The sequence below is a fragment of the Nothoprocta perdicaria genome, unplaced genomic scaffold (genome assembly GCF_003342845.1).
Source record: "Nothoprocta perdicaria isolate Ctin4 unplaced genomic scaffold, notPer1 scaffold_177, whole genome shotgun sequence".
Classification (NCBI taxonomy): domain Eukaryota; kingdom Metazoa; phylum Chordata; class Aves; order Tinamiformes; family Tinamidae; genus Nothoprocta; species Nothoprocta perdicaria.
The window spans coordinates 663,189-686,913 of NW_020454949.1; the positions used below are offsets into that span (position 1 = coordinate 663,189).

At 57.5% G+C, this 23,725-nt stretch overlaps 4 protein-coding genes across 4 annotated transcripts in view; 3 read left to right on the forward strand and 1 right to left on the reverse strand.

The window, feature by feature from the left end:
- Window positions 1-1,955: 1,955 nt before the first annotated feature.
- Window positions 1,956-5,096, forward strand: ESPNL (espin like). The gene is made up of 5 exons (XM_026036368.1): window positions 1,956-2,044; window positions 2,527-2,555; window positions 3,069-3,184; window positions 3,390-3,581; window positions 3,663-5,096. Exons 1-5 carry the CDS (start codon window positions 1,956-1,958, stop codon window positions 5,094-5,096), a joined length of 1,860 nt encoding a protein of 619 aa, XP_025892153.1.
- A 1,504-nt stretch (window positions 5,097-6,600) lies between these two features.
- KLHL30 (kelch like family member 30) lies at window positions 6,601-10,877 on the forward strand. Its single transcript, XM_026036413.1, has 7 exons — window positions 6,601-7,374; window positions 7,628-7,796; window positions 8,206-8,292; window positions 8,647-8,802; window positions 8,912-9,100; window positions 9,732-9,877; window positions 10,626-10,877. Exons 1-7 carry the CDS (start codon window positions 6,601-6,603, stop codon window positions 10,875-10,877), a joined length of 1,773 nt encoding a protein of 590 aa, XP_025892198.1.
- Window positions 10,878-12,433: 1,556 nt separating this feature from the next.
- LOC112944847 (erythroferrone-like) lies at window positions 12,434-13,692 on the forward strand. The gene is made up of 5 exons (XM_026036369.1): window positions 12,434-12,637; window positions 12,721-12,829; window positions 12,924-13,014; window positions 13,306-13,384; window positions 13,594-13,692. The coding sequence occupies exons 1-5, from the start codon at window positions 12,434-12,436 to the stop codon at window positions 13,690-13,692; spliced, it is 582 nt and encodes a 193-aa protein (XP_025892154.1).
- A 2,713-nt stretch (window positions 13,693-16,405) lies between these two features.
- The window catches only part of ILKAP (ILK associated serine/threonine phosphatase), a 7,606-nt gene continuing 286 nt past the window's right edge, over window positions 16,406-23,725 (reverse strand). The window contains exons 2-10 of the mRNA XM_026036425.1: window positions 23,358-23,474; window positions 22,486-22,612; window positions 21,873-21,979; window positions 21,447-21,540; window positions 20,045-20,132; window positions 19,530-19,651; window positions 18,056-18,175; window positions 16,992-17,073; window positions 16,406-16,670 (exon numbers count right to left, since the gene is read on the reverse strand). Coding sequence (XP_025892210.1) covers window positions 16,530-16,670; window positions 16,992-17,073; window positions 18,056-18,175; window positions 19,530-19,651; window positions 20,045-20,132; window positions 21,447-21,540; window positions 21,873-21,979; window positions 22,486-22,612; window positions 23,358-23,474 — 998 coding nt within the window. The 3' untranslated portion in view covers window positions 16,406-16,529. The remainder of the gene's footprint in view (window positions 16,671-16,991; window positions 17,074-18,055; window positions 18,176-19,529; window positions 19,652-20,044; window positions 20,133-21,446; window positions 21,541-21,872; window positions 21,980-22,485; window positions 22,613-23,357; window positions 23,475-23,725) is intronic.

Consider the following 23,725-nt stretch of genomic DNA (forward strand, 5'->3'; position numbering starts at 1 on the left):
GTGCCCTCCGCGCCGGGGAGGCAACCCGAGAGGGYTCCTGTCACGGCTGGTGACACCCGTGACACCTGTCCGCTTAACCCGGGACACGTCGCGCGCCCCGCGTGCCCGTGTGTCACGCCGCGTCCCTCATCAATATTGCAGGAGGCTCGGCGGGGTGCGCGCCGGTAGCCACCACCGCCGCTCCTCGAGGTCTTCCAGGAGCCATGCTCCCGAATTTGGCCCCTTTGAAGGCAGCAGGGCTGGGCTTAGGTGCTCAGAGATGTTGCTCTGTGTGGTGTACAGCAAGCTGGCCTTTCCAAGCACTCAGTGAATGCAAACTAGCTAATGCTTGGACTGAACAATGCAAAGAAATATGCCAGGAACAACGAGGCCAAAGTTTTGTTTTGGGGTGCTAGAGTTATGGGTGTGTTTTGGGGTAAAATCAGGYAGATTCTATGGTCTCATAGCAGCTGCTCTGATTTAGGTTATTAAATGCAAAGCCTGACACCAATTTTAGGTCACATTTAGGCAAGGAGGTGGCAGCAAGAACAGGAGCACAGCGGCCTCAGGCAGCCYGATGCTTCCCGCTCCGTGAGCCCGCCTGGGCTGGGGAGAGATTAGACACTGAATCGGTAATGGAGCCTGGCAGGGCGATTAGCGTTTAAAGGCTTTGATCTCCTGCTTCTTGATTTTATTCCAACCCCTCGATTGAATTTCCCTCGTGTAACTGAGCTCCGCTAATCCATTCTGTCCATATATAATGGATGGAGGTTGAGTGAAGAAACACAAAACACATCACTGAATATCAGTGACAAAAAAAAATATCAGTGACAAGTGTTCAGGAAGCAGTAAAGATCCCTTCCTACCCTGCTCAAAGGGAAAGGAAGCTCAATCCTATATCTCAGCAGCTGCGGATGGGACTTGCATCCCCAGTGGCACTAACAGCCCCCAGAACTGAGCTGTGGCTCCAGAGCAAGGAGCTCATCCTGCAAACGGGAGGTCATTGGCACCATGGCTATGATTATAGGCATTGCTGTACATGCCTGTGGGTGCCAGAGCATAGTGTCCAGCAAGGTGTGGGAGAGAGAAGGCGGCAGATGAGCCTGGGTTTCCCTATGTAGCAGCCATGCCATGGTCTGTCCCCCTGTCCTGCTGACAGGGATGGAGACACTGTCCCCGGAAGGCCACCTATCTCCTGTGTCCTGTCTTCTCCCACTTGGCCATGAGGTAGAGCCCATTTGCCAGTCTGGTCATGCTCTGAAGACCAGGCGGAACCAAAGCCCAGAATCTCTTGCTGAGACTCATCCACTTAAGGACTTGGTACTCCCAAAAGAATGGGATGGGTAAGGGAGCCAGGGATGTATATCTCTGTCAAGGTTTTGTGGTCAGAAAGTCATTTTTGGATGAAGCCCCTTGTCCAGTCTCAAAGATGGCATGGCCATCCCCCCACAGGCCTGGAGAGCAGGAGGGACAAGAGAAGTGAGGCAGGATGAGGGTCAGAGCAGCGCTATCTAAGGATGGTTTCCTGCAGAAGCGCCAGTCCCACCCACTGGGCAGCACACTGCTACTTGATGCTCCTCTATCAAATATTAATGCGATGTTAATTGTGCTGTCTGTCCTTCTACAGCTTCAAACACGCTCCTTGCCCAGATCGCRCAGCAGAGCCAGGCGGGCTCTCCAGCTACTTGGACCTTTCTCTTGCCCCCAGGAGCTCTGCTTCAGGTCCCCAGATGGGGCAGGAGGACCCCACTGGGTACGTACTGCTCTCCACACAGGGTTTTGGGAGGGTTTGCTGCATTCAGCACCCACATTTTTTTCCTGTCCCAGTGCTAACAGCATGCCCAACAGCMTGGGGACATGGCACTGCTCACCATGCCTCAGTGGCCTCTGCAGTGCTGTGGGAGGGCAGGGGACAGGTTCAGCCAGCAGCTCTTGCAACRCGTTCCTTGTTGGTGCGGCTGGAGCAATGCGCTACCATGGCAGATCACCTTGCCCAGCTCCACCACAGCTGGTATCAGCCAGATCTTTTGGCTCTGGAAAAGTGCTCCATGAGCRGTGGAAACAGGTTAGTTGCGGATCCAAACGCATTTGCTTCACTAATGAGGCTTATTCTCTTCAAGGTAACAAGCGGAGGGAGCGCACGGGCGGCAGCAGGCTCTCCTCGCTCGGGTCCCGCACAGTGGTGCCCAGCAGCCCCATGAGCAGATTCCCAGCGGGGACGGAGCTCTGCAAGGCACACGGGCACCCGGCAGCAAAGGCCATTCAGAGGCGCTGGGCTCCGCTTAATGGTATCCTCAAAAAACACTTCTTCCTGCGGAGCAGGTGAGGGCGGTCAGGTGAGCTCTGGGTGCCGGGAGGAGGTCACCCGGCAAGGGGAACGGCTCCAAAGGGCTGCAAATGCAGGCGTCTGCTTGGACCTCTCTCTTCCCTACTCTGCCTTTAAGGTGCTCTCCCACCAGAGATTGCCTGCATGTGTGTGCAGGCAGAGCAGAGGAGCACCTATGTACGGCTGGCCTGAGGCTTCACTTGCYGCATTGCTGCCTTCAGGTTTGAGACAAGCCAGTGTGCAAGCACGGGTAAAAATGCTAGCTAGCAGTCATTCTACCAGGAGAGAAAAAAAAGGAAGAAAAGGGGGAAGGTGCGAAAGTCCAACCCTGACCTTGCAGTTTTCCCTTCAGACTATGGTGTCCTTGCCGCCAGCAAGCTGGGTCTAAAAGACCTCTTGGAGGCCAAGGCCCTTTGTTTCCTCCAGCTGGGGGCACGCAGAGGCKCCGGGGCACGGCAGGGCCATGCGCATGCCAGCGGCAATGGGGTCGCCCATGAGCCTGGCGCCTGCCCAAGCGGTCAGCAAAGCRGATCCCGTTGGCACATTGGCTGTGTAAGGACACCCGCCCCAACTCACTGGGGTCCACGCTCACCTTGTCACTGCTCCGCCAGGCCCGCCGGCACATGAGCCCGCAGCGGCCGCCTGCCGCCTCGCAAGAAGGAGTGGCCCGTGCGCGGCCGTCCACAGCCAGTGAGTGCCCTTCACCCYGGCCTCCGCTCCCAGCACCCCATGTTGGCACCTAATGACCCTCTTTCCTCACCAGTGACCAAGTCTTGTGGGATGATGAAGCCCAGCGAGTGCAGCAAATCCCTCCTGGCGGAGCTGAAGATCAGGAGGCCCCCGCAGCGCGCCAGGATCCCGGCGACGTTCACGGACCCCGTATGGCCCCCCATCCCATGCCTGGGTCTGGCACTTCCCCAGTCTGTCCCTGTCCTTCTCTTCCTCCCTGGGGCTATCACAGCACGGTGTCCCCAGGCAAGGGGAATGAGCCCCAGCATCACAGCACGGTGTCCCTAAGCAAGGGGAATGAGTCTGGGCTGTGTGGCAAGGGGCAGGCAGTGATGCTCCCATCACCTCCCTGCAGGCCGGGATGCTGGAGCCGGCAGCACCCCCTGGACACGGGAGCCTGCCCTGGCCACCGCCAGACCCGAGTGACGTGGACGCCCTGGTGCCCACACACGATGAGTGGGGCCGCCCCATCCCTGAGTGGAAGCGGCAGGTGATGGTGCGGCGGCTGCGCACCCGCCTGGCAGCCGATGACACCTCAGCAGACCAGGTAGGATCACGGTGGGTGCCTGCCCCAGCTGCACCCGCCTGGTTGACACAGGGGCGGCCTCTCACATCCCCTCGGCTGCAGGGCTTGGGCGGCTGGTGCTTCTCAGCATCGCGCGACGCGGTGCTGGGCCCCTTTGGGGAGCTGCTCACTGAGGCGGACCTGGCACAGCTGGAGCGGCAGGTGGAGAGCCTGCGCCTGCGGCGCCGGGGAGAGGAGTACCAGGGTGAGCTGGAGCGATTGGCACGGGAGCTGCAGGCCCTGCTGCCCGCTCCGCTGCTCCGCATCACCGTGCAGAGCCCACCGCCGGCACCGGGCCAGCCACTGCCCCTTTGGTGCGGCCGCCTGGCCGGCGTTGTGAGCAGCCTGGCCCTGCTGCTGGCTAATGCTGAGGGTGTCCGGGCCACCCCACTGCCACCGCCGCCACCACCGGCCACCCCTGCGCCCTCACGGCCCCGCGGCCCCATGGGCAACGCGGCACAGCGGGAGATCCGGCAGTGTGGTGTCTCTGTGCGTAGCCTGCGCGGCGCCTTCGAGGCCCCGRCCACGGGGAGCCCACCGGCTGTCCCAGCAGGACAGCGCCGGAGTGGGGTGGCCGGGCCGCCTGTGGAGTCGCCGAGAGCCCTTGGAGAAGTGGCCAAAAGAGAGAGTGAGGCCGGCGTCACGGAAGCGGCCAGCGACTCAGGGATCAGCTGTGGAGGCTCTTCAGATGTTAGCGGGTCTCCAGTGCCGGTGCCGGAGTCGGCAAGCCTCAGGAAGGAGCGCATCGTCATGCTCTTTCTGAGCCACTGGAAGCGGTCTGCTGAGGGCCCATCACTGCGCACCGCAGCCCGGAAAACACTGGAGGCGCAGCGTGCCCAAAGGGAGGCCACTGGCGTGSCCGGGGTGACCAAGGTGTCCACCGAGAAGATGCCAGGTGAGACGGCCAAAGTGGGACACCTGGTGCAGCAGCGGAACGCCATCCAGCAGCTCATCGGCAGCTGGAAGGACATCACGTCACACGGCCCCATGCAGCAACCGGGTGCCGGCCCCCAGGGCACCTACTCCCCCGAGCAATTCTTGCCTCACGTGGATGGGATGCCGGCCGACTATGACAGCCTCACGCTAGACCTCTTCATGCTGGGCTATTTCCGCATCCTGGAGCAGAACCTCTCTCCAGAAGAGCGCCGGGGCCGGCACCTGCTCTGCTTCGAGGTGTTCGACCACCTGGGCCGGCACAGCTGGGAGACGGTGCGCGCCTTCCACCGCGCCGTCACCGACGAGATTGGCGCCGGCCGCCGCRGCTGGACAGACAGCTTTGAAGATATCAAGGCGAGGTATTTTGGCAGCAGCAAGAGCTCTGTGTGCTGGATGGGGTCAGGCCCAGGTGCCTCAGGAAGCCCGCGGAGGCCACGGAGCCGGCCAGGCTGCGGGACTGTCCTTCCCGGCGTCAGCAATGAGGAGATCTGCAGGTACATTGACCGCAGCTTTGCCTTCTGGAAGGAGAAGGAAGCGGAGATCTTCAACTTTGAGGAGTGAGGGCTCAGTTTCCTTGGAGACTTGGGGCTTAATAAAAGAATTTTGCTGTTGTCTTGTGAAAAAAAGAAATGTATATATATGTATTTATCACTGTAGACCAAATGTCTTTCTGATGTGGTTCATGACTTTTGGTGTGATGGAGGAAGCTGGAGGATCACCCCGTGCTTCCAAGCCCGAACCCCCAGCCTCGCATGTCCTCCCCTGCCAAGGAGGGGACAAAGGGGACAACCCTGTCCTCCCGCCATGGTGGCACTTCAGCCCCCGGCCCCAGCTCTGCTGGCTACTGGGGCCACAGCTGCTCCAATTTATCCGTATCCTCCGTCGGCRGGCTGGGAAAGCTACTCGGTGCTAAGGAGCATGATAATGGCCTATATTTAGCRCACAGCATCAGCAGGTGCAGCTAGYAGGAGAGGAGGAGTGTCTCTGGGAGCGGAGGTGAGGAATAGGTCGGGTACCAGGAGCGTTTTCCTGTGCGCACGTGCCACGGTGTCACAGTCCCCAGAAGGCAGCTCAACTCGGGTGCACGCAACCAATTCTGAGGCCACCAAAACCCTGTCCCAACTCAGGGACGTGGCACCAGACAACTGCCTGCTGCCCCCTGGCTCCTTTAAGAGCAGGCGGCTGGGGACGATCAATGTCCAAACGCAGCTAAATATAGTGCCCCGGCCCAGCCCTAAGCTGCCATCAGAGACATCACTCCCCAGTGCTCAGGCGCCGGCCRCATTGCTCCGCTGGGACAGACAACACAGCGGGTGCTCGGAGCGCTACGGAGACCAGGTAGGAGCCTGCGAGGAGCAATCCCAGGAGGGATGCGTGGGAGGGACCCATCGCGCTCGGTGGAGTTGGGATAGTGGGGACGTGGGGAGCCAGGCCCTCCGCACTGTGGAGCATGCCGTCCCTCAGATGCTTGCAGGAGTGAGGGGAGGTTGTTGAGGGTTCTTCTGGTTGCGGACCGCTCTCCATGTGTGTGGACATAACCGGACATGTCTGGCACCAGCCCACACTGCAGTCCCCTGTATTTTCTCAGACTTTCTGCCTCTCGTGGTCCTCACGCTCGCTGCCCGCTGAGGCAGAAGGTCACGACCATCCTCCTCGTGGCAGAAAGTCCCTCCGTGTCTTGGAAGGAGCCCTGGCCGAGGTGGCTGTCAAACCCACCCTCCTGCCTCTCTCCATCCTCCTGAAAAATCAGTCATGGTGGCAGCCAGGCGATCTCAGACACACTGCAGTGTCACCTACCCCATGACTCAGGCCACGGGGCGGTAGTAGTTGACAGCGCACAGACTCATCGTTTCAAACACTCACAGCTCATTTATTAGCACCCAGCTGGTGCTTATAAATCATGTGGGCGACTGCAGGAAGGCACATGAATGCTCAGAGGGAGGGGACTTGTCATCGCCTTTTCCCCACAGGGACACCCTCGTCACGCTCATCAGCTGCTCCTTAGGCYAGCAGCAGCCTGTGGATTCCCCACACCAGCGTGACGTTGGCCACTGAGCAGGGCACCATGGTGAGGAACGTGGATGACTTTGACTTCTGCCTGGAATCGCATGCCCAAAGCGTGCTGGAGGGGCTGCAGCGTCTGCGCGCCAACCCCAAGCTCTCGGATGTGACGTTGCTGGTGGGTGGCCAGGAGTTCCCCTGCCACCGTGGCGTCCTGGCCCTCTGCAGCCATTACTTCGATGCCATGTTCTCCGGCAACTTCGTGGAGAGCATCACCGCCCGCGTGGAGATCAAGGACGTGGACCCCAGCGCGCTAGAAGTCTTGCTTGACTTTGCCTACACAGGCAAGATCACCATCAACCAAGCGAACGTGGAGGGGCTCATCCGCACCTCCAACCAGCTCCACTTTCCCACCATCCAGAAAGTCTGCAGCCGCTACCTCCGGCAGCAGATGGATGCCACAAACTGCCTAGGTATCTGTGAGTTTGGAGAGAGCCACGGCTGCCCTGAGGTGTCCTCCAAGGCCTGGTCTTTCTTGCAGGAGAACTTCGAAGCTGTCTCCCAGCAGGAGGAGTTCCTCCAGCTCTCCAAGGAGAGGTTGGCCACCTACCTCTCCAAGGACCAGCTGCAGGTGCAGGAGGAGCAGAGCCTGGCTGAGGCTGTGCTGCGCTGGGTGCGCTACGATGCGGGCTCCAGGGCCCAGTTCCTGCCCGAGCTGCTGGAGCTGGCCCACCTGGTCTCGCTGCCAGACCAGTACCTGCAGAACCTCCTTGCCGCAGAGCCTCTTGTCCGTGACTCGGACGCCAGCAAGGCCGTCATTGCCAGATATCGCACCATGGTCAGTGGCAACAGGGCTCCCCGTCACATGGGAAGGGGCAAGGCTAATGCTTGGTGACCCACTTACACGGGAGACCTCAAGTGTCCACAGAGCGTGGGGGCATGTGGGAAGTGCCACTGGACATCTACAGTGGTGGAGGTGTTATGGTCCTCAGCCTTGTGGCCGGATGCAGGTTGAGGAGTGATGGGTCAGGGAACGATGAGCCAGGAGTGGGTTTTGGAACCTTACGGCACTCTCCTGTCTCTGCTGTCAGCAGGGAAGCAGCTCCGGTGCCCAGAAGAGGCCCCTTGTCCTGCCGCAGAAGCTGGAGGAGGTGCTGGTGGTGGTTGGCGGCCGGGTCCTAGAGGAGAGCGAGGATGATGACAGCAGGCTGGAAATGCCAGCCACCCCCAGGAACTTCGCCTTCTACAACCCCAAGAGCAGTAAGTGCTTGAGGCAGGGGACAGGGCAACCAGATCCTGCCACACTTTGGGGGTTAATGAACCCTGTGGTCTGCCCCAAATCCACCTCCTGGCCCAGAGCCGGAGAGCAGATTGGGCATCTTGTTGCATTGAACCATCCAGCTCAAGCCCTGGCAAGGCTGGAAGTCCCATCCCCAGATCATCCTTCCCCAGAGCAGCCCACCGGCTGCTCCTGGCAAGGAGAGAGTCTCACATTTTACCCAGCACCTCCGATTGCACAACAGCCAGGAGTAAATAAAGAAAACACAGGGGAGGCTGTGAGATTTAAGCCTGGAGGTGGCTTCCAAGTGCCCAAGTCCCGCGCCCATCCTGACGTGGCACTGGGTGTCCCAAGGCCATGGCTCCATCGCTTGCGTTTGCTGCGTTCCAGGGCGCTGGATGGTTCTGCCTGACTTCCCGGATTACAACAAGTGGGGCTTTTCCGTGGTGGCTCTGAACAACAACGTATATGTCACGGGTAGGTGTGAGGGTCTTCTGGCTGACATGGGGACACCTCGAGTATCACCTCAAGGGGCGGGTGCTGAGACCCACCGACCAGGGCCTGGGGCCAAGGTGTGGGACCAGGGCTGCCCTCCAAGCCAGCATGGGTGTGATGTGGGTGCCAGCAGGTCCTCAAGTGGGGCAGAAGCACCGGGACCTCTCCCCAAAGCTCCTGAGAGCAGATCTTTGCAAGCAAGCACCCTCTCCTTGCTTTTATCTTGGATAAATTTAACAGCCCTGGATGGAAGCCAGGAGATATGAGCCTCAGAGGGGATGCTGACCAGCCTAGCATGATCCATCCCTTGCCACAGCTGTGCCATTCCTTCTCTAGGTGGCTCCCGAGGGTCCCAGAACGACACGTGGTCAACCACACAGGCCTGGCGCTTCTGCCTCAAGGAAGGCACTTGGAAGCCCATTGCCTCGATGCTGAAAGCTCGAACGAACCACACCAGCGCCGTCCTCAACGGCGAGATCTACGTCATTGGCGGTAAGGCACCGTGGGCACGCGGCACGCCAGACACAGTGACCCAAATCTTTGGGTCACTGCGCCCTTGCCCTGGGCTGAGGGGGAGCTCAGCATGCCTACGGCCCCGCAGGCACCACGGTGGACATGGTGGAAGTGGAGTGCTACGATCCCTACAACAAGAGCTGGTGCGCCGTTAGCCCGGCCCTCAAGTACGTGAGCAACTTTGCGGCTGCTGGCTGCTTGGGGAAGCTCTACCTCATCGGCTCCTGCGCTGTCAAGTACAATGCCCTGACCCTGCAGTGCTACAACCCTGTCAGAGGTGCGCACAGGGCCCCACGTTGGCGTCTCTCGTGCTCAGGGAGCACACAGAGTGCGGTTGTGCCAGGAGCCAAGGGCAGCTCAGCACGGTTGGACCTATGGGGTATGGTCAGGGTCGGCAGAGCTGGTTGCTGCTAATGGGCCCAGCATCAGCCCTGGACACAGCAAGGGGATGGATAGCGACCATCTTGGGAGCCCAGGAGCAGCRGGGGATGGAGTCTGAGCCAGAAACAAAGCTGTGGTCCTGACCCAAGGTCCATCTAGAAGGTTTCAGCATTAGGCCTCCACTCTGGGCCCAAACTCACTCCCTGGGGTGGCCTCAGCTGGGGAGTGAAAAAACATAAAGCCCCTCTGGCAAGTAGCAGCTCCTCAGACAGCTCCTGCTCAGCCCCATGGAGGTTGCTACCATTCCATGCTGCTGGTAGGAACCACTCCCTGCCTATTTCACTCAAGAAAATGGCCTTGGATGGTAGTGAGGGTGCCCCCATGTCTGGCCAGTCTGTCTCCTCTTTTTAAAGCACTCTCCTCAAATAACTGTGGTGGGGTTGGTGCTGAATTTTCTGGTCKCTGCGACATAGCTGCATTAATAGACGGGTGTCTGAAGCACTCGAACGTGATGCTGTTTCTTGCAGATTTGTGGAGTGTAATTACATCCCCGTTCATCCCAAAGTACCTCTCGGCCCCACGCTGCGCCTCCCTGCACGGGCTCATCTACCTCATTGGTGACAACACCAAGAAAGTCTATGTGTACGACCCAGAGGCAAACATCTGGCAGAAGGTAGGGTTTTCTGGGACCTGGTGAGTGTGGATCACCCAGGACGGGGACACAGGCCTCATCTGCCTGTTGAGGGTGGGTCTTAGTTATCCCTCAAAACCAAGATGCCAAACCTCTACAGGAAAGTGAGGAGGAGATGAGGGGTCTTCTGGGGCCACATCTGAGAAGGTCAGGGGCAAATCTACCAAGCCTGGGTGAAGGCCCAAGCTTGGCAGGATGGTGGAGAGGGTTTGTACCATTTGGGATTGGGATGGTTCATGGCCAGATCAACCCTTTCCCCACCATCAGGTGCCCATCAACATCTAAGTGCTGGGAAGGCCAGATCCCCAGGGCTGCCCCACAGCTTCAAGCCGGGTGAGCACTGCTGGGCATYGGGATCCTGCTCGGCTTGGGTTACAGGACTGGTGTCGGGCTCCTCCTGCAGCTGTTGGCTCCTGGTATGGAAACAGCCCCCCTGGGCTCCCTGGCCATGTGCCAGTGCCTGCCTCTCCCTCCCAGCGAGCCACTCAGCCCACCCCTCCATTAACCCCTGCAGAGCCAAACTCACTCCATCCTGCCCTCTGCCCCAGACCTGAGCTTGCTGCCTGGATGCACGGCCTTAGCTCCAAAAAATTGCACTGCATTATAATTTTTAACCAAACTTGTGCTCCTCATGGAGKGCCCTTCCTCATGGGACTCCTTCCTGCCAGGGCCTCAGCGTCAAGGTGCGAGGCACTGGGCGACCTCCTCAGCCAGTATGTCCCTGCCGCAGGTGCAGCTGCTCCATATGCTCCATGAGAATGGTGGCATGGTGCCGCTGGGCGACCACCTCTTCGTCACGGGCGGCCACTGGAAGGGCATGGACGGCGACTACCGTGTGGAGATGGAGGTGTACGACTGCGCCAAGGACCGTTGGACAAGGGAGGGCTCCCTGCCCTGCCTCTGGCTCTTTCACAGCTCTTCCTCCATCTTCATGGACACCTCCAAGTGGACCGAGGCTTTCGAGGGTGACCACGGRTGGTAGCAGAGCCTGCCACCCTTGGCTTGGATGAGCTCGGCCCCCTGTTCAGGAGGGCAAGGGCTGCTCCGACAGTGTAATTTGTGGGTTGGTTTTGCTAGATGCAAGCAGAGCGTTTCTACACACCTCATCCCGGAGCCTCTGCCTAAAATCCGCAACTCCCTGCAAGGGTGGCAAGCGGTTTGGCCGTCACGGACTCGAAAGCCGGGCTTGCTTTGGGACCCATCTGCCAGTGGGGGCAACGCCACGCTACCCAATTAAACACATCAATGTAAGCTCTGGGCTCTGCTCCCCTCGGGAGCGGGACGGGCAGCGAGCCTGGCTCCCTGGGTGCCCCATCACTCACCTCTCATCCGGCTCTTTCAGGCGCGAAAGTAGTTCCTGTGGGGAAGCCAAGATTTTCCCCTACAAATACCCTTTGCTCTTGGTTTCTGATCTTGGTTTTAAAATTTGTTCTCCCCTGCCTTCTCCCCCCCCCMAAAAAAAMCCCCAAAGTTTTTAGGACTTTATAAGGGAGAAATGTCCCRGTGCTTGGCCTGTAACACCAAGCAAAGCTCTTGCTTCTCTATGGCGTGTGGCAGCCCCAGTCTCTCTGAATGTGGGAATACCGAGGCTGTCTAGGGAAGCCCTTTCAACGATGGGCTCAGTGTCTGGCTTTGTGGGGCCCAAATGGTGCSACCCGCTTTTGGAGCTCACCACTCCGGAGCTCCTCACTGCAGTGGCTCCCACGCCAGGGCAGCAGGCTCCAGGGGAGCACCACAAGCCCCCCATGCCTGACCCTGGGCACCCACAAGGCCTGTTTGTCACTGTGCCCACGGGCACGGCTGCGCCGTTTTTCGGAGAGCACTCAACGCCCCCAAGAAGGTGCCTTGGGAGAGCTGCCACGTGGGGCGGGGCCGGGCCAGGGCCGCCCATCGCTGCCCCGGGGCTGAAGCAGGAGCACAGCCCGGGGCAGGATGCGGTGCCTCCGCCGCTGCCTCGCGGGGCTCTGCCTGGCACTGCTCTGCGCTGCCGCCTGCGCGGGGGCCACGGCGGCTCCCTGTGCGTCGCCAGCCGCCCCTGGGGCAGCGGGGACAAAGCGAGCGGGCGCCGTGGACCCCCGCGACGCCTGGGCGCTGCTGGTGAAGCGCTCGGAGGGCAAGGCAGGCGACAGCAGCAGGAGAGGCAAGGTGGGCCCCAGTCACCCGCGCCGCRGGCTGCCTGGCGCCCCGTGCCAGCAGCAGCCCGCGCAACGGCAGCTTCTTCTGCGGCTTTGCAGGGCAGCGTGCCGGGCGCTCCTGGTGCCCAAGGGCCCCCACGGGCACCGGTGGCCACCGAAGAGCTGCTGAGGGAACTGCAGCGCCTGCTCAGAGGTACTGGGAAAGAAAGCGCCGTGGGCGCAGCGAGGGGGGCTGTGCGGGAGGTAACGTGGCCCACGGGCGCAGGAAGGAAAAGGGGTGGAGGGCCTGGGGTGGGACGTGGGAGCGCCAGAAGGGATAAGGAACCAGCCTGCAGCTCCTGGCAGAGTCCTGGTGGGCTGAAGCTTCCCCAGCCCACATTGCCTGCGGGCTCTGGGTTCAGGTATGGCCAAGGASCGCCCGCAGGCAAAGGACTGCAGCRGGTGTGAGGAAGACAAAGACAGCCAAGGCAACATCCAGGCCTCGGCGTCCAGCCTGTTGGCGAGGAGTGGGCCCCGCGGGCGCGTGGAGGCGGCCTTCCGCTGCCGCACACGGAGGGACATCTTGGTGGAGCAGAGATCGCAGCGGGAGCTGCAGATCTACTACATTGTGAGTGGCGCAGGGAAGGCAGGCCAGCTGAGTGTGGCCTCCACAGCCTCTTCCCTAATGCGGGAGTYTCTCTGTGCCCCCAGCCTGAGCGCGAAGGGACCTTCCACCGTGGCCTAGGGCTGAACCTCACCAGCGGCCAGTACACGGCCCCTGTCACAGGCTACTACACCTTCATGGCCACGCTGCACATCGGTGAGCTGCGGCTCCCACCCCGTCCAGCTTTACCCCAGGTGTGGGGACGCGGCCAGGGAGGCTTGACCTCTGCTTGGCCTCTTCTCACCCGCAGTGCACCAAGGCCACCACAGGAAGGGGCAGCAGTGTGGGCGGAACCGCCTGCGTGCACTCATCTGCGTGCAGTCTCTGTGCCAGCACCACAGGTAAGGGACGCTGCGTGCAGCGCCCGGCAGGACCCACGCTCTCCAGGCCTCCGGGCAGCCTCGCTTGGGTCATGCCTGCCCAACACACACGTCACTAGAATCAAGCGAGTGTCAAATTCACAGCACAACCCCGAGTGAGGGTGCCAGAAAAGCAACACCAAGCGCTGCTTACACTGGGGGAAGAGTGATGATCCCGGCTGCGGCCGGGGCAGGCAACGAGGCCAATATCTCTGGGCAGAAGGAAGGACTCTGTGCACTTCCTAGCCTAGCCTTGGTCTGGCTTTTCCACAGCTCCCTGGAGACAGTGTCCCGGCTGGAGAGCAGTGGCGACCTCTTCACCGTCTCCGTCAGTGGAGTTCTCTACCTGCGGGTGAGTGGTGCTGGGGATCCAGCCTCAGCTCTGAGTTCAAAGGAGGCTTGAGGGGCCCCAAGTCCCTCACGGACGACAGAGACAGCACAGGGCTCTACCAGGAGAGACATCTGCTCTTGACCATGGTGCCACGCGGCGGGATGTGCCAGCGCTGCACACTGCACTGGGAGGACGTGCCCGTCACATTAAGCCGCCTCCTTGCCTTCCAGGCTGGGCAGTACGCCTCCGTTTTCATCGACAACGCCTCCCGCTTGCCCCTTACTGTGCAAAGTGGCTCCAGCTTCAGCGCTGTGCTGCTGGGGGGTTGAGAAGGCTCCGGCACTSTGCGCGTATCCAAAGCCGCTCTGCCAGCTCCGTTATCCCCGCTCCAGACCCTGCTGTCTGCCGCTGCCAGCTCTGTCATCCCCACTCGCCACTGGGAAGAGCCTTCTGCTACGGTGGAACAGCAAGCTCACTGGATAGACCCAGACCTCCAAAGCCGGAAGAAATCAGGGAGGAAAGGAAAAATAAATAAATAAATAAACCCTCCACTTCACAACAAACTGAAGGAGTGTGCTTGAATCTAAAGGCTCAGGCTGAGGATTTACCATGAAAAGCAGCACTGGGCACTGCTGCCACAGGCTGCTTTCGCTGCAGGGCTCTGCTCCATGCGAGCGTTCCCAGCAGAAGCTGGAGAGGAAAGGCCCAAGTGCCCATTTTTGCTCTTAGCAGATTTCCCAGCCCTGCTTCGAGGCCGCTGACAACAGATTAGTTGTATCACTACCTCCCCTACACATTATTATCAGCTGCTGTTTCCTGGCAGAAGGCAATGCCCTCCCAAGTTAATCTGCAAAGCAGAGCAGGGGCCTGAGCCTTGGGCACACGCCATTAAAGCAAATTCATTGTCCCCTCCCTCGCTGACTTCCCACTGTGGAGGCCTCGYGTCCTGGGCCAGGTGCTCCCTGCCCATGGCACGAGGCCCAGGACGTGGCCCGTGCCGATATGCTCCTTGGCTTGGCCCTGATAGCAGCCTAAGGCAAGGGATGGGAGCAGGGCTACGTGCGCGAGGCAGGGCCGCAGCGCCGGTGCCCGAGCGGGCTGGGCGTGGGGCAGTGCGGCACGTGGCGCCGCGCTGAAGCGGCACCGCCAGATAGGCTGTGACTACACCCAGCCCCATGGGCACCCGAGGACCCCAGCACGTAGGCAAGGGGCAGGGCAGCCTCCTCTGCATCCCGCGTGGGCCTCAAGGCAGCCCACGAGCAGCCCCGGCTGCAGTCCTSCCTCGGTGGTTAGGCACTGGCGGAAGCTCCGTTTCCGCAGCCTTAACGCCGAGCTTTTCCCGGCAGCCAAGGAGAATGTGTCCCCAGGAGGCTAAATCTCACAGGGAATAGGAATAAGAAATGGAAAAGGTGSTTGTGCAGCAGCTGAGCTAGCGGGCAGCAGTCACCGGGCAGGGACGAGGCCTGCGCAGCTCTCACCATGCTGAGCAACTTCCTAGCCAGGTGCGACCATGAGACAAGCTGTGCTCAGTACAGCCTATTTCTTTTCCTCCTGAGTGCAGGCTCCAGGAGGATTCACTTTTGGAGAACAGCCCTTGTCCAGCTGGTAAGCAGGGGGTGGCAAGAGGCTCCTAGATGAGTTATTGAGGCTAGTGTTGAACCTGCCCTCACACTTTTCTCCCAAGCTTGATAAAACCTGCTCCGTATGTCATTACACCACACGTTTATTCACGGTGTGTAGTGCTCTGCTTTCTGTGCCTGGCTAGAGTGGGGCTTTCAGCATTCTTTCTGACGAGAATATTTGCAGGAGGGGAAGGGAGGGCTAAGAGAAGGTCCAAGTGACACTCCCTTTGCTGCCTCTTGCCTGGCAAGGACGAGATGCCTCCTGCTGGAGGCAGCACGGGCGACTGGCACAGCCCAGCTCAAGCTCTCCCCACAGCAGGAGCTTGGGGAGGGCCAGCTATCCTCTCCGACGCTGTGGACCGCGTACACTGAGTGCTACTGCAGCCATTTCCAGCTTTGAATGGTGAAAAGCCAAGGAACAGCAGCACAGTTTGAACACTCATCGCCGAGGCACTTTCTACCTAGTCCTGCAACTAAGCACRCTCAAGAGCACTGCTGTAACCAAAAGTCTTTTGTCATTCAGAGGAGAGAAGAGGCCCCAGGGTCCTGCACCAGGATGCAGGAGCATCTCTCCAACCTCTAGGGCTTGCAGGCAGCAGAGAAAGCTCAGGGAAACCTCACGATTACATGCATGTRGCAGGAACCACCACATCAACCCAACCAGAGGTTGTCTTGCCCACAGGTCAGGGAAGTCACGGAGTTTGTAAAACGGCTTGAGAAACATGCTTGGGTGTCAAATCTATTTTTGCCTCCCTGCTGTCATTTGACTCTTAAGCCATCACAAGGTGTTAAGGAGGGAGATATACTACTTCTTTTCCAAATGGTTCTCTGGAAAATGGCATCACTTGCTCTCTGCACCAGCAGCTGCTAGAAGAATGAGTAAGGGATAGGAAACATATTGAATAGCAGCTAGTACTTTAAACAGGATTCCTGTTCCTTGGATAGCACAAAGACTGGGACTAGGGACAAGCGTTGAGCCTGCACCTGTCTTCACTTCATGGTAGATCCTTTGGTGAATCCCTTTGAAAACGCTTTCTCAGTTATCAACGTATTGGGAACAAATTTCAGGTGCTTCTGCTATTTCAGTAACTGGGATAACAGCACGTAACCTCMGAAAGCAAAGTCCACAATTCCAGAGCTTAAACTATGTATTTCCCAGGACTAAGAGCATGGCCAGTGTCAGCTTCCAGGCCACATGGCCTGGCCTCCCCTGGAGCTCCCACCAAGTCCGGCAGACTTGAGAGGAAACAAAGCCCCAAACTGCCCCCATTTTCAATGGCTGGCTGTTCAAACACAGAGATAAGGATTTATTATCTGATTTTTTATGACACTCACAGCAGGGATGGACAAGTGATTTCCCTGCAGGCTGACCCCCTGGGGCAGCCTTTGCCATTTATAAAGCACTGCGGGCCAACTGAACTAAAACYATTAGAAAAGACCTTTATTTACACTGAAGAGCTTTGGAGAGGAGCCTCCCTGCCCCGTCCACATGCGCCCCCGCTTCTCCCTCCCTTTGGTGGGCCAGGAGCAGCTTGGTGCCCGCCTCAGTGCTCTATCCGCACCAGCATGACGGTGACGTTGTCTGCCGAGCCTCGCTGCACTGCCTTGTTGGCCAGTCTGCTACACGCAGCTTCGTACCGAGCATCTGCTTCCAGCTTCCCTTCTCTCGTCTGGATGTTCTTATCCTGTTGGAGCAAGGAAAGACGACATGGGTTGCGCCCAGCAAAGCACCAAGGTGCGAGCACTGGGGCATTTCCACTGATGCTTGCTTACATGGAGCAAGCAAAAAAAAAAAAAMMAAAAAAAAMACAAGGATAAGCCCAGATCTATGGAGCAGCCTGACAGCGCTTCACAGATCTCTCATCAGCCCCAGCAGAAGTGCCACATGCGCAGTGCTCAGTTTGGTTTTAGCCTACAGGAAGCAGGTCACATCCCGTTTTGTGCTTCCTGCACTGCTGCAAAGAGCACACAAGCAGTACAACCCCCTCAAGCCGCCTCCTCCTCACCTCCAGACAGGACACGATGAAGGTCACAGCTTCTTCTGGAGTAAAGACCTTGAAGAGGCCATCACACGCTATCAGGATGAACCTGAAGGTGAATGAAGGCAGGCTGTAAAGCTGCATCTTCGACTGCATAGCAACAACAAAATCCCCCCAGCCTATTTTATGAGCAACCCTGCTCCAGTCCAAAGGGAAGATGCCATCAAGCTCACCCAAAAATCCCTTGGGAGCATGAGGCAGTGCTCCTGGAGCTGAGGCAGCTCAAAACACACTGGTTAGACAGGCAATGTCAGGCCTAGATCAGGACATCCCGAGAGAGCTACTGACAGTGCACAGTCATCCCAAACCACATACAATGTCCCTAAGCCCTGCTTGAAGGCTCCAGTGTTTCTTTAGAAACTGTTTCTTCCTTCTAAGACCTTTTCAATTGCTTATTTTGCCTGCAAAGCAGCTAGCATAAGGAAACAGAGACTTCCAGGAGGTTAATACTTCAAGTGCATGCCTTTAAAGCCTCTAAAACCTCACGCTCCTGGAGGGAGCGTTAAAAATACTCCCAAGAGCAAGAGAGCAGCTTAGCCCCAGAAGAGGAAGATATAAAGATATAAAAGAGGAAGCACAGGAAGATGCAGCCACATTCACCTGCATGGGAACATTCCCAACTCCAACCAGCTCCAATTGGATTCAGAGGATAGGGAAAACCAGAGAACCTCCTGCAGAGGTGACCAGACGAGGTGTTCCCCAGGAACATCCTTTCAGAGCCTGACACGGAAATATCTCTACAGATATTTTAGTGGCTCTGTATACAGAAACASCAATATTGCTATAGGGGCAGTAGCAGGTTACAGTCTCACTTTGGCAGAGAAGCATCAGCCGCACTGACCTGAAAGGTCACAGCGCTTTATTGCCACCAATCATTTATAAGAAAAGCATCTCAAATCTTCCAAACTCAGAGACGGAACCAAGACCATCCTTTAATCCTGGGCAAGGAGTCTGAAATGCCTCTGCCCCAGCAGGGGCAGGGAGCTGTGCCACCCGTGCTACGCCCAAGCAAGAGCGAGGTGCAGCTTTACCTGTCGTTGTGTGCGAGCTGGCAGCGTTTGATGTCTGGCACGGAGATAACACCGCAGCGCTTGTACTGCCCGTCGCCAATGGAGCGGGAAACCTCCAGCACCCCGAGGACTCTTCCATCCCTGCATAAGGAAAGGAAACATTAAGAGCACCCTGTGCACACAAGTAGACCCTTGCTGTGCTGTGCTCTGCTCCCCAGGCTAGTGTTTAACTACCTCATATCAGACCTTGCAACTCCCAGGCAAGATCAGATCTTCCCTTCCAAGTCTCCCAAGCTTTCTAAGTTTCYCAAAGCTTTACCCCAACAAACAGAGGAGAGGAGGAAGAAAAAAAAAGTCAAGAGAATTCAAGGCTCTTTCCTTTGTCTCTGTCCTAACTCAGGTCCTGCCCAACCAGGGAAGCAAGATTTACATGCTGAGCTGAGGCTTGAATCTGCAGGTTATCTTTTAGGGAGATATTTAGCAAAGCGTGTCTCAACACAAGCTTGAAACAACAGAAAGCAGCAGCAGGATTGAGCCAGGAGCCCCTCCTGGGCTCACTTATCAGAACACCAACACCTATAGCTTGGTTGGAATGAGCGCGACACTAAACCCTTGACCACAACCGCTCTCACGAAACCCAAGCTCCAAAAACATCCCAGTGAGCAATTTTGTTTGTCAGCTTCTTTAATGGAGCCAGTGCCGCTTCCCACACTCCACCCTGCCAAGGAGCAAGCGTTTTCTCTGCTCACCAGGCTCCTCTGGAAGGACAGAGCCTGGTCCATCTGCCAGCCCGACCGCTGTTGGAGTGTGAGAGCACAGAGCACGTCCCAGAGAGCAGAGCTGATGCTCACACGCTGCCTTTCGTGGCTCCTTATCTCTTGGGTCCAAAATACTGGACGACCACCAGCGGCAGAGACTCCCAGGCAGCCGGGGAGCAGTTCCCTTGGTTCGGAGTASAGCTAACAGCCTAGGCCGTCTCTTCCTTGCGCGCACAGATAGATCAGTGCGCGGCATTAGAAGTGGCAGGTGCTCTCTGGAGATAAAGGAGGACGGCTCGCCAGGCACGTAAGGGCTCAGCCCACCCCTGCCCACCAAAAGCATCTCTGCGGCAGACAGTGGACTAGAAAAACGAAGGACTTGTTAACCTGCACTAAGCCCCCTCTCACATGAGCATGACAYTGAGCAAAATATATATGGAGACAAGAAACGGCCTTCAGAAAAGATAGGAAACCTAAGCAAGGAAATCACATGCAAACCACCACGCACACCTACATGCACAGCAGCATTAGGATGACCCCATTCCAGCTCCAGAAAACCCAYTTCTGCTTCTAACACAACGGCCACCCCAGAGGATACATCCTGCTGAGGAAGGAGRCTACAGGGAAAGGATTGCCACGAAGACAGACACTTTGGGCCTCTTGTGTTCTCTGGAACCTTCCCTCTCTCAGGGCAAAAAGCTCACAGATTTGCTCGCCCAGCACCTGGAAGCACCTACCTGACATTCCCTCCTGCTTTCTGTATCCTCATACGCTCCTCGTACTGCGTGGGGTTGTGCTCCTTACTGAGGCTCAAGGCTGCGTATTTCTGACTCTCTTCATTGTAACGACACAGAATCGCCTGTGCTGACAAAAGACCTTTGTGAGTAAATGCTGGCAAAAAWCCACCTGCCTAGGAGTTCCCAAATGACCAGTTTAGGTTTCCTGCACATGTGAAACAGTAACTTTGACATCTCTGGTATGGAAYAGGTGGGAATTGCAACTTTCCTGGAATTACTTGCCTATGAACACAGCAGAAGGCGACAGCAGTGGATACTGTGTGTTAGTTAGCACCACGTGCAGAGCTAACACAGTTGTTTTGCACTAGAGACAACACAGAGGAGCTTTTCCCTCCAGAGAAGCTGCTTTGCAGGAACTACTGGGGAGCTAGTAGCAACTGGGAACATCCCATGAGATCCCTACCTTGCTCTGGGAGAGCCGAGATGCCGGCTGGGAACTGCTCTGTGTCACTTACCCGGCTGTCCCCAAGGTTGGCTATGTAGAGAGTGTTGTCAACAGCCAGGACACAAGTCGCTGTGGAGCCATCCTTCCACGCGGGCTTCCTGAAGGCAGCAGAAATAAAGGGGGAAAAAAAGAGTTTGAGATTGCTGTGAGCAAGCAGCTAGGGAAGCTCTCAGCCACAAATGTCAAGCTGGACAGAGAGAGGAGCCACAAAATGTGGCATCTCCTAAACSTGCCACCGCTCGGTCCTGCTTCTCAGGGGACTGCACCCAGATCTTTCAAGGACTGCCAGCCATGCCGAGCTCCAGGGACAGCTCATCCACGCACAGCCCAGGCTCAGCGCCACTGCCTGCCCAGAAGCTGTAGTGTTTTGAGCAMACCAGCACCCCGAATCTTCCCTCAGGAAGGCTCCCTCTTTGCAGCAAAAAAGGAGGAACAGTCAGGACTTGAAGAGTTTTATTTTTCGTTTCTCTTGCTTTTCCTCCTCAGTACATCTGCCTGTGTCAGGCCTTGCCCTAAGTCCCCCTGCCTTGCAGCAGCAGCACAACTTCAGTCACCCTCCTGGTATTTCCCTTGCTGTAGTTAAGCTTGTACCTGTAGAGCTCTGGGTAAAATGAGAAGTGCTCCTTAGATTACAGCTGCCAAACCAGTCCTTTCCATAAGGGAGCCCAGCAATGATGCTGTTCTTTCCTAAAACTATCTCCAAGACACTGAAGTCCCGACATCTTCTGACTTTTTCCCCCCCCAATTTTGAAGGTGCAGCTGAATGAACAACATTCACCTTGTTTTATGCCATCAGTGCAGCACCCCTGCAATAGCAGCTTTGTCCCAAGTCATGTTTCTGAACAAACAGAGGCTGGTTTGGGAGCGACACTGCTTTAACAGAGCTCCTTTCCCCCTGCTTAGCCAACCTTGTTTAATTGATTGGGTTTAAGAGACTAAGACAGTGTTTAATTAAAGCTGGGTGTTTGCGGGCAGGCTCAAAACCAACRCATCGAGAATCTCCCCAGCCATGTTAGAGGTGACACTATGACTAAAGGGGGAGAAAAAACATGAGACCAGCAACAAAGTGATCACACTCTAACCCAACCCTGCGTCTTCCTTAGTCCCAGATCATTGTTAGCATGAGAGTTCATCAGGGCCTGAGAAAAACCAAGGGTGTTTGCAAAGCTGGGAGGTAGGCTGGCACTCCTTCCACAGAAAATACGTTTAAAAAAAAAAAAGTTTCTGCTTTGTTTTAGAAGAGAGCTGTGTTTTAGAAGAGAGCTCTGTTTTAGAAACAGAGCTGTGCTGTGTGTGCTTCTGGGGYTGCAGAAGCACAGCTGCCACTCAAAGCTCCCTTTGTCCCCTTCAAAACTGAGGCCTGAGAGAGACAGGGGATGAAATAGCAATGCGTGTGAAGCATTTACACCTACTGGCTGGATGCCTGCTTTAGAAACTCTTCATCCGTGTGTTTGAAGGTGTCCAAAAGGCATCTCTTCACAGTCTTCTCCACGCTGACTACCTCGCCTGGCAGAGAAGCAGAAGGGACACTGCGGTCCTGCTGAAAGGTTTCTGACCTGTGTCCACACTGTCCCTCCCCACCAGGGACTGCTTTTATCCTGGGGCTGCCAGAGCACATCTCACCACCCACACCACATTTCCCACCTGCACCCTCGCGCCMAAAGGCTCCCAGGCCCCTTCCAAGGGACACGACGTGTGGTCTGTGCGCACACAAGCCCATCTGTGACAAGCAACGGGAACCCTGAAACTGCATTCAAACACACGGACTTCCCTGAGAGACAGCCGTGAAGCCAGGCATAAAAGATGAGCCCCCTGCTCCCCTATTCCACTCCTCTCACCTTTAGGGAATTTCTTAATCAGGTTTTGATGCAGATTCTGTGCTGCAAATTTTGAGGCTCGGACTCCCCCGTGGCCGTCGAAAACCGCGAAGTAGGAGATGCGAGTGCTGCGGAAGAGCAAAGAGCAGCAGAAAGCAGCCAAGAAAGCCTGTTAGCCAGGAGAGGAGACCGAGAACGTCTGTTTCCCTGACCCCTGTCCTGCCGGAGCCCGAGACATGCCGTGCTGCGAGTCCCCAAAGCTGCAAGTCCCCATGCTCGCACATTTAGACCTTTGCCCAATTTGCACGTTCAAGTACAAAATTTTCCTCCGAACTCCCCGACCCGAATGRCAGGCGAGAGCTCAGAGCCCACAGCCCGGCCTAAGAGCGGCTGCACATTTTGCACCGAGGGCGCTACAAGCGCACGGCACCGAGCGCACAGCGGTCTAACAGACCCGCCAGCTCCGGCACGTGCGCTCGCAGCGACGCCGCGGGCGGGAAGCTCAGCCCCGCTGCGGTACCSAGCGGCAGCTGCTCGAAGCAGAACGGAGCCGCGTGGCAGCAGCCCCGGGGCTCCTTCACCACGCCGCGAGCCGCGGTTTTAGCCTCGGCTTTCCCAGCCGGCAGCCGCTTACATCTGGGAGGGCAGGGGCCGGCACTCCTCCGTGATGTCGTTCAGGATGACGTGCGCGTCCTGCATGTCCTCGCGCTCGCCCTTCCTCTCCGCCACGTAGCCCTTCAAGCCCAGGAGGYCCACGGAGCCTAAGAGGACACAGAGCAGACACAGGCACACAGAAATCAAATTCCTTTGGGAGTGCGGGCGAAGGAGCAGCATCAGCAACCACTCTGCAACGTTCAAAACAGCTCCCACCACCTGCTGCCAAACACGGGACACTCCAGGAGTTTTCAAGCGCCCTCAACATCCGCAGCTGCACAAGCTCTTTGCCTCTATCCTGCTGAGCTGTCCTTAAAAGGGGCACACGACCAATTGGAGGTTAAACAAAGCACAAACAACACAGGTGTAATTTTAGGTTAAACAAAGCCTCCTCCTTGAGGAGGARGCTAAGAAGGCTGAGTCTGCTGCTTCTGGAAAGTCTTATTTGCACCGCCGGGCACATTCTGCTGCCAAGGCTGAGCGCAACACACGGGCGCTGACCAGCATGCTCTGCACCAACGTGAGTCTCKCTGGCTTTCAAGCAGCCCCTTCACAGATGGATTGGTGGATTTGGCAAAAGAAATCCACGTGAAACTGCACAGGAACTCGCACACTGAAAAGCGGCAACTCCTGTGACCTCAGGCCCCTTCAGCAGGACAGAAAGGACCCACGGAAAGAGGCAGGGAGAGCCACAGAGCTCAGGGCTTTCCCAAGCCACCTCAGCAGCCTGCTGCCCAAGAGGCGGCCATGGCAAGCRCACGCAAGAACCAAAGCTGAGCTCTGATCTGGACTTACTCAGCCCCCTGTCAAMAGTACAAATCGAGTACATTTGTTTTCAAATTGTCTGAAAACCTTTACAAACTTTCTTTTCCACAAGTTCTTCCCTGCCATTCTTCTCTTCCTCCTGGCACTTCCTCTTCTCCCCTTTTCCGCGGCTCTCCAGCGAATCCTGCTCAGCAGCGCAGGAAGCTGAAAAGGAAGAGCAGCGCAGACAGCTGAGGACACCTGGYTCTGCTGAGGGAATCCTGCGGGGAATCCGCAGCTATTCCTCTGCCACGCGACTCGGAACGACGTCGCGCGGCGCCAGCAGGGTCGCGACTGCCCGGCCGGCGGGTGGTTCTCCCTGCTCGCCTTCCCAGCGAGCAGCTCTCGCTGTGGTTCGCTACTAAGGGAAGGTAACGTTTCCCACCGGGACGCTTCTTATCGTTATTACACGCGAC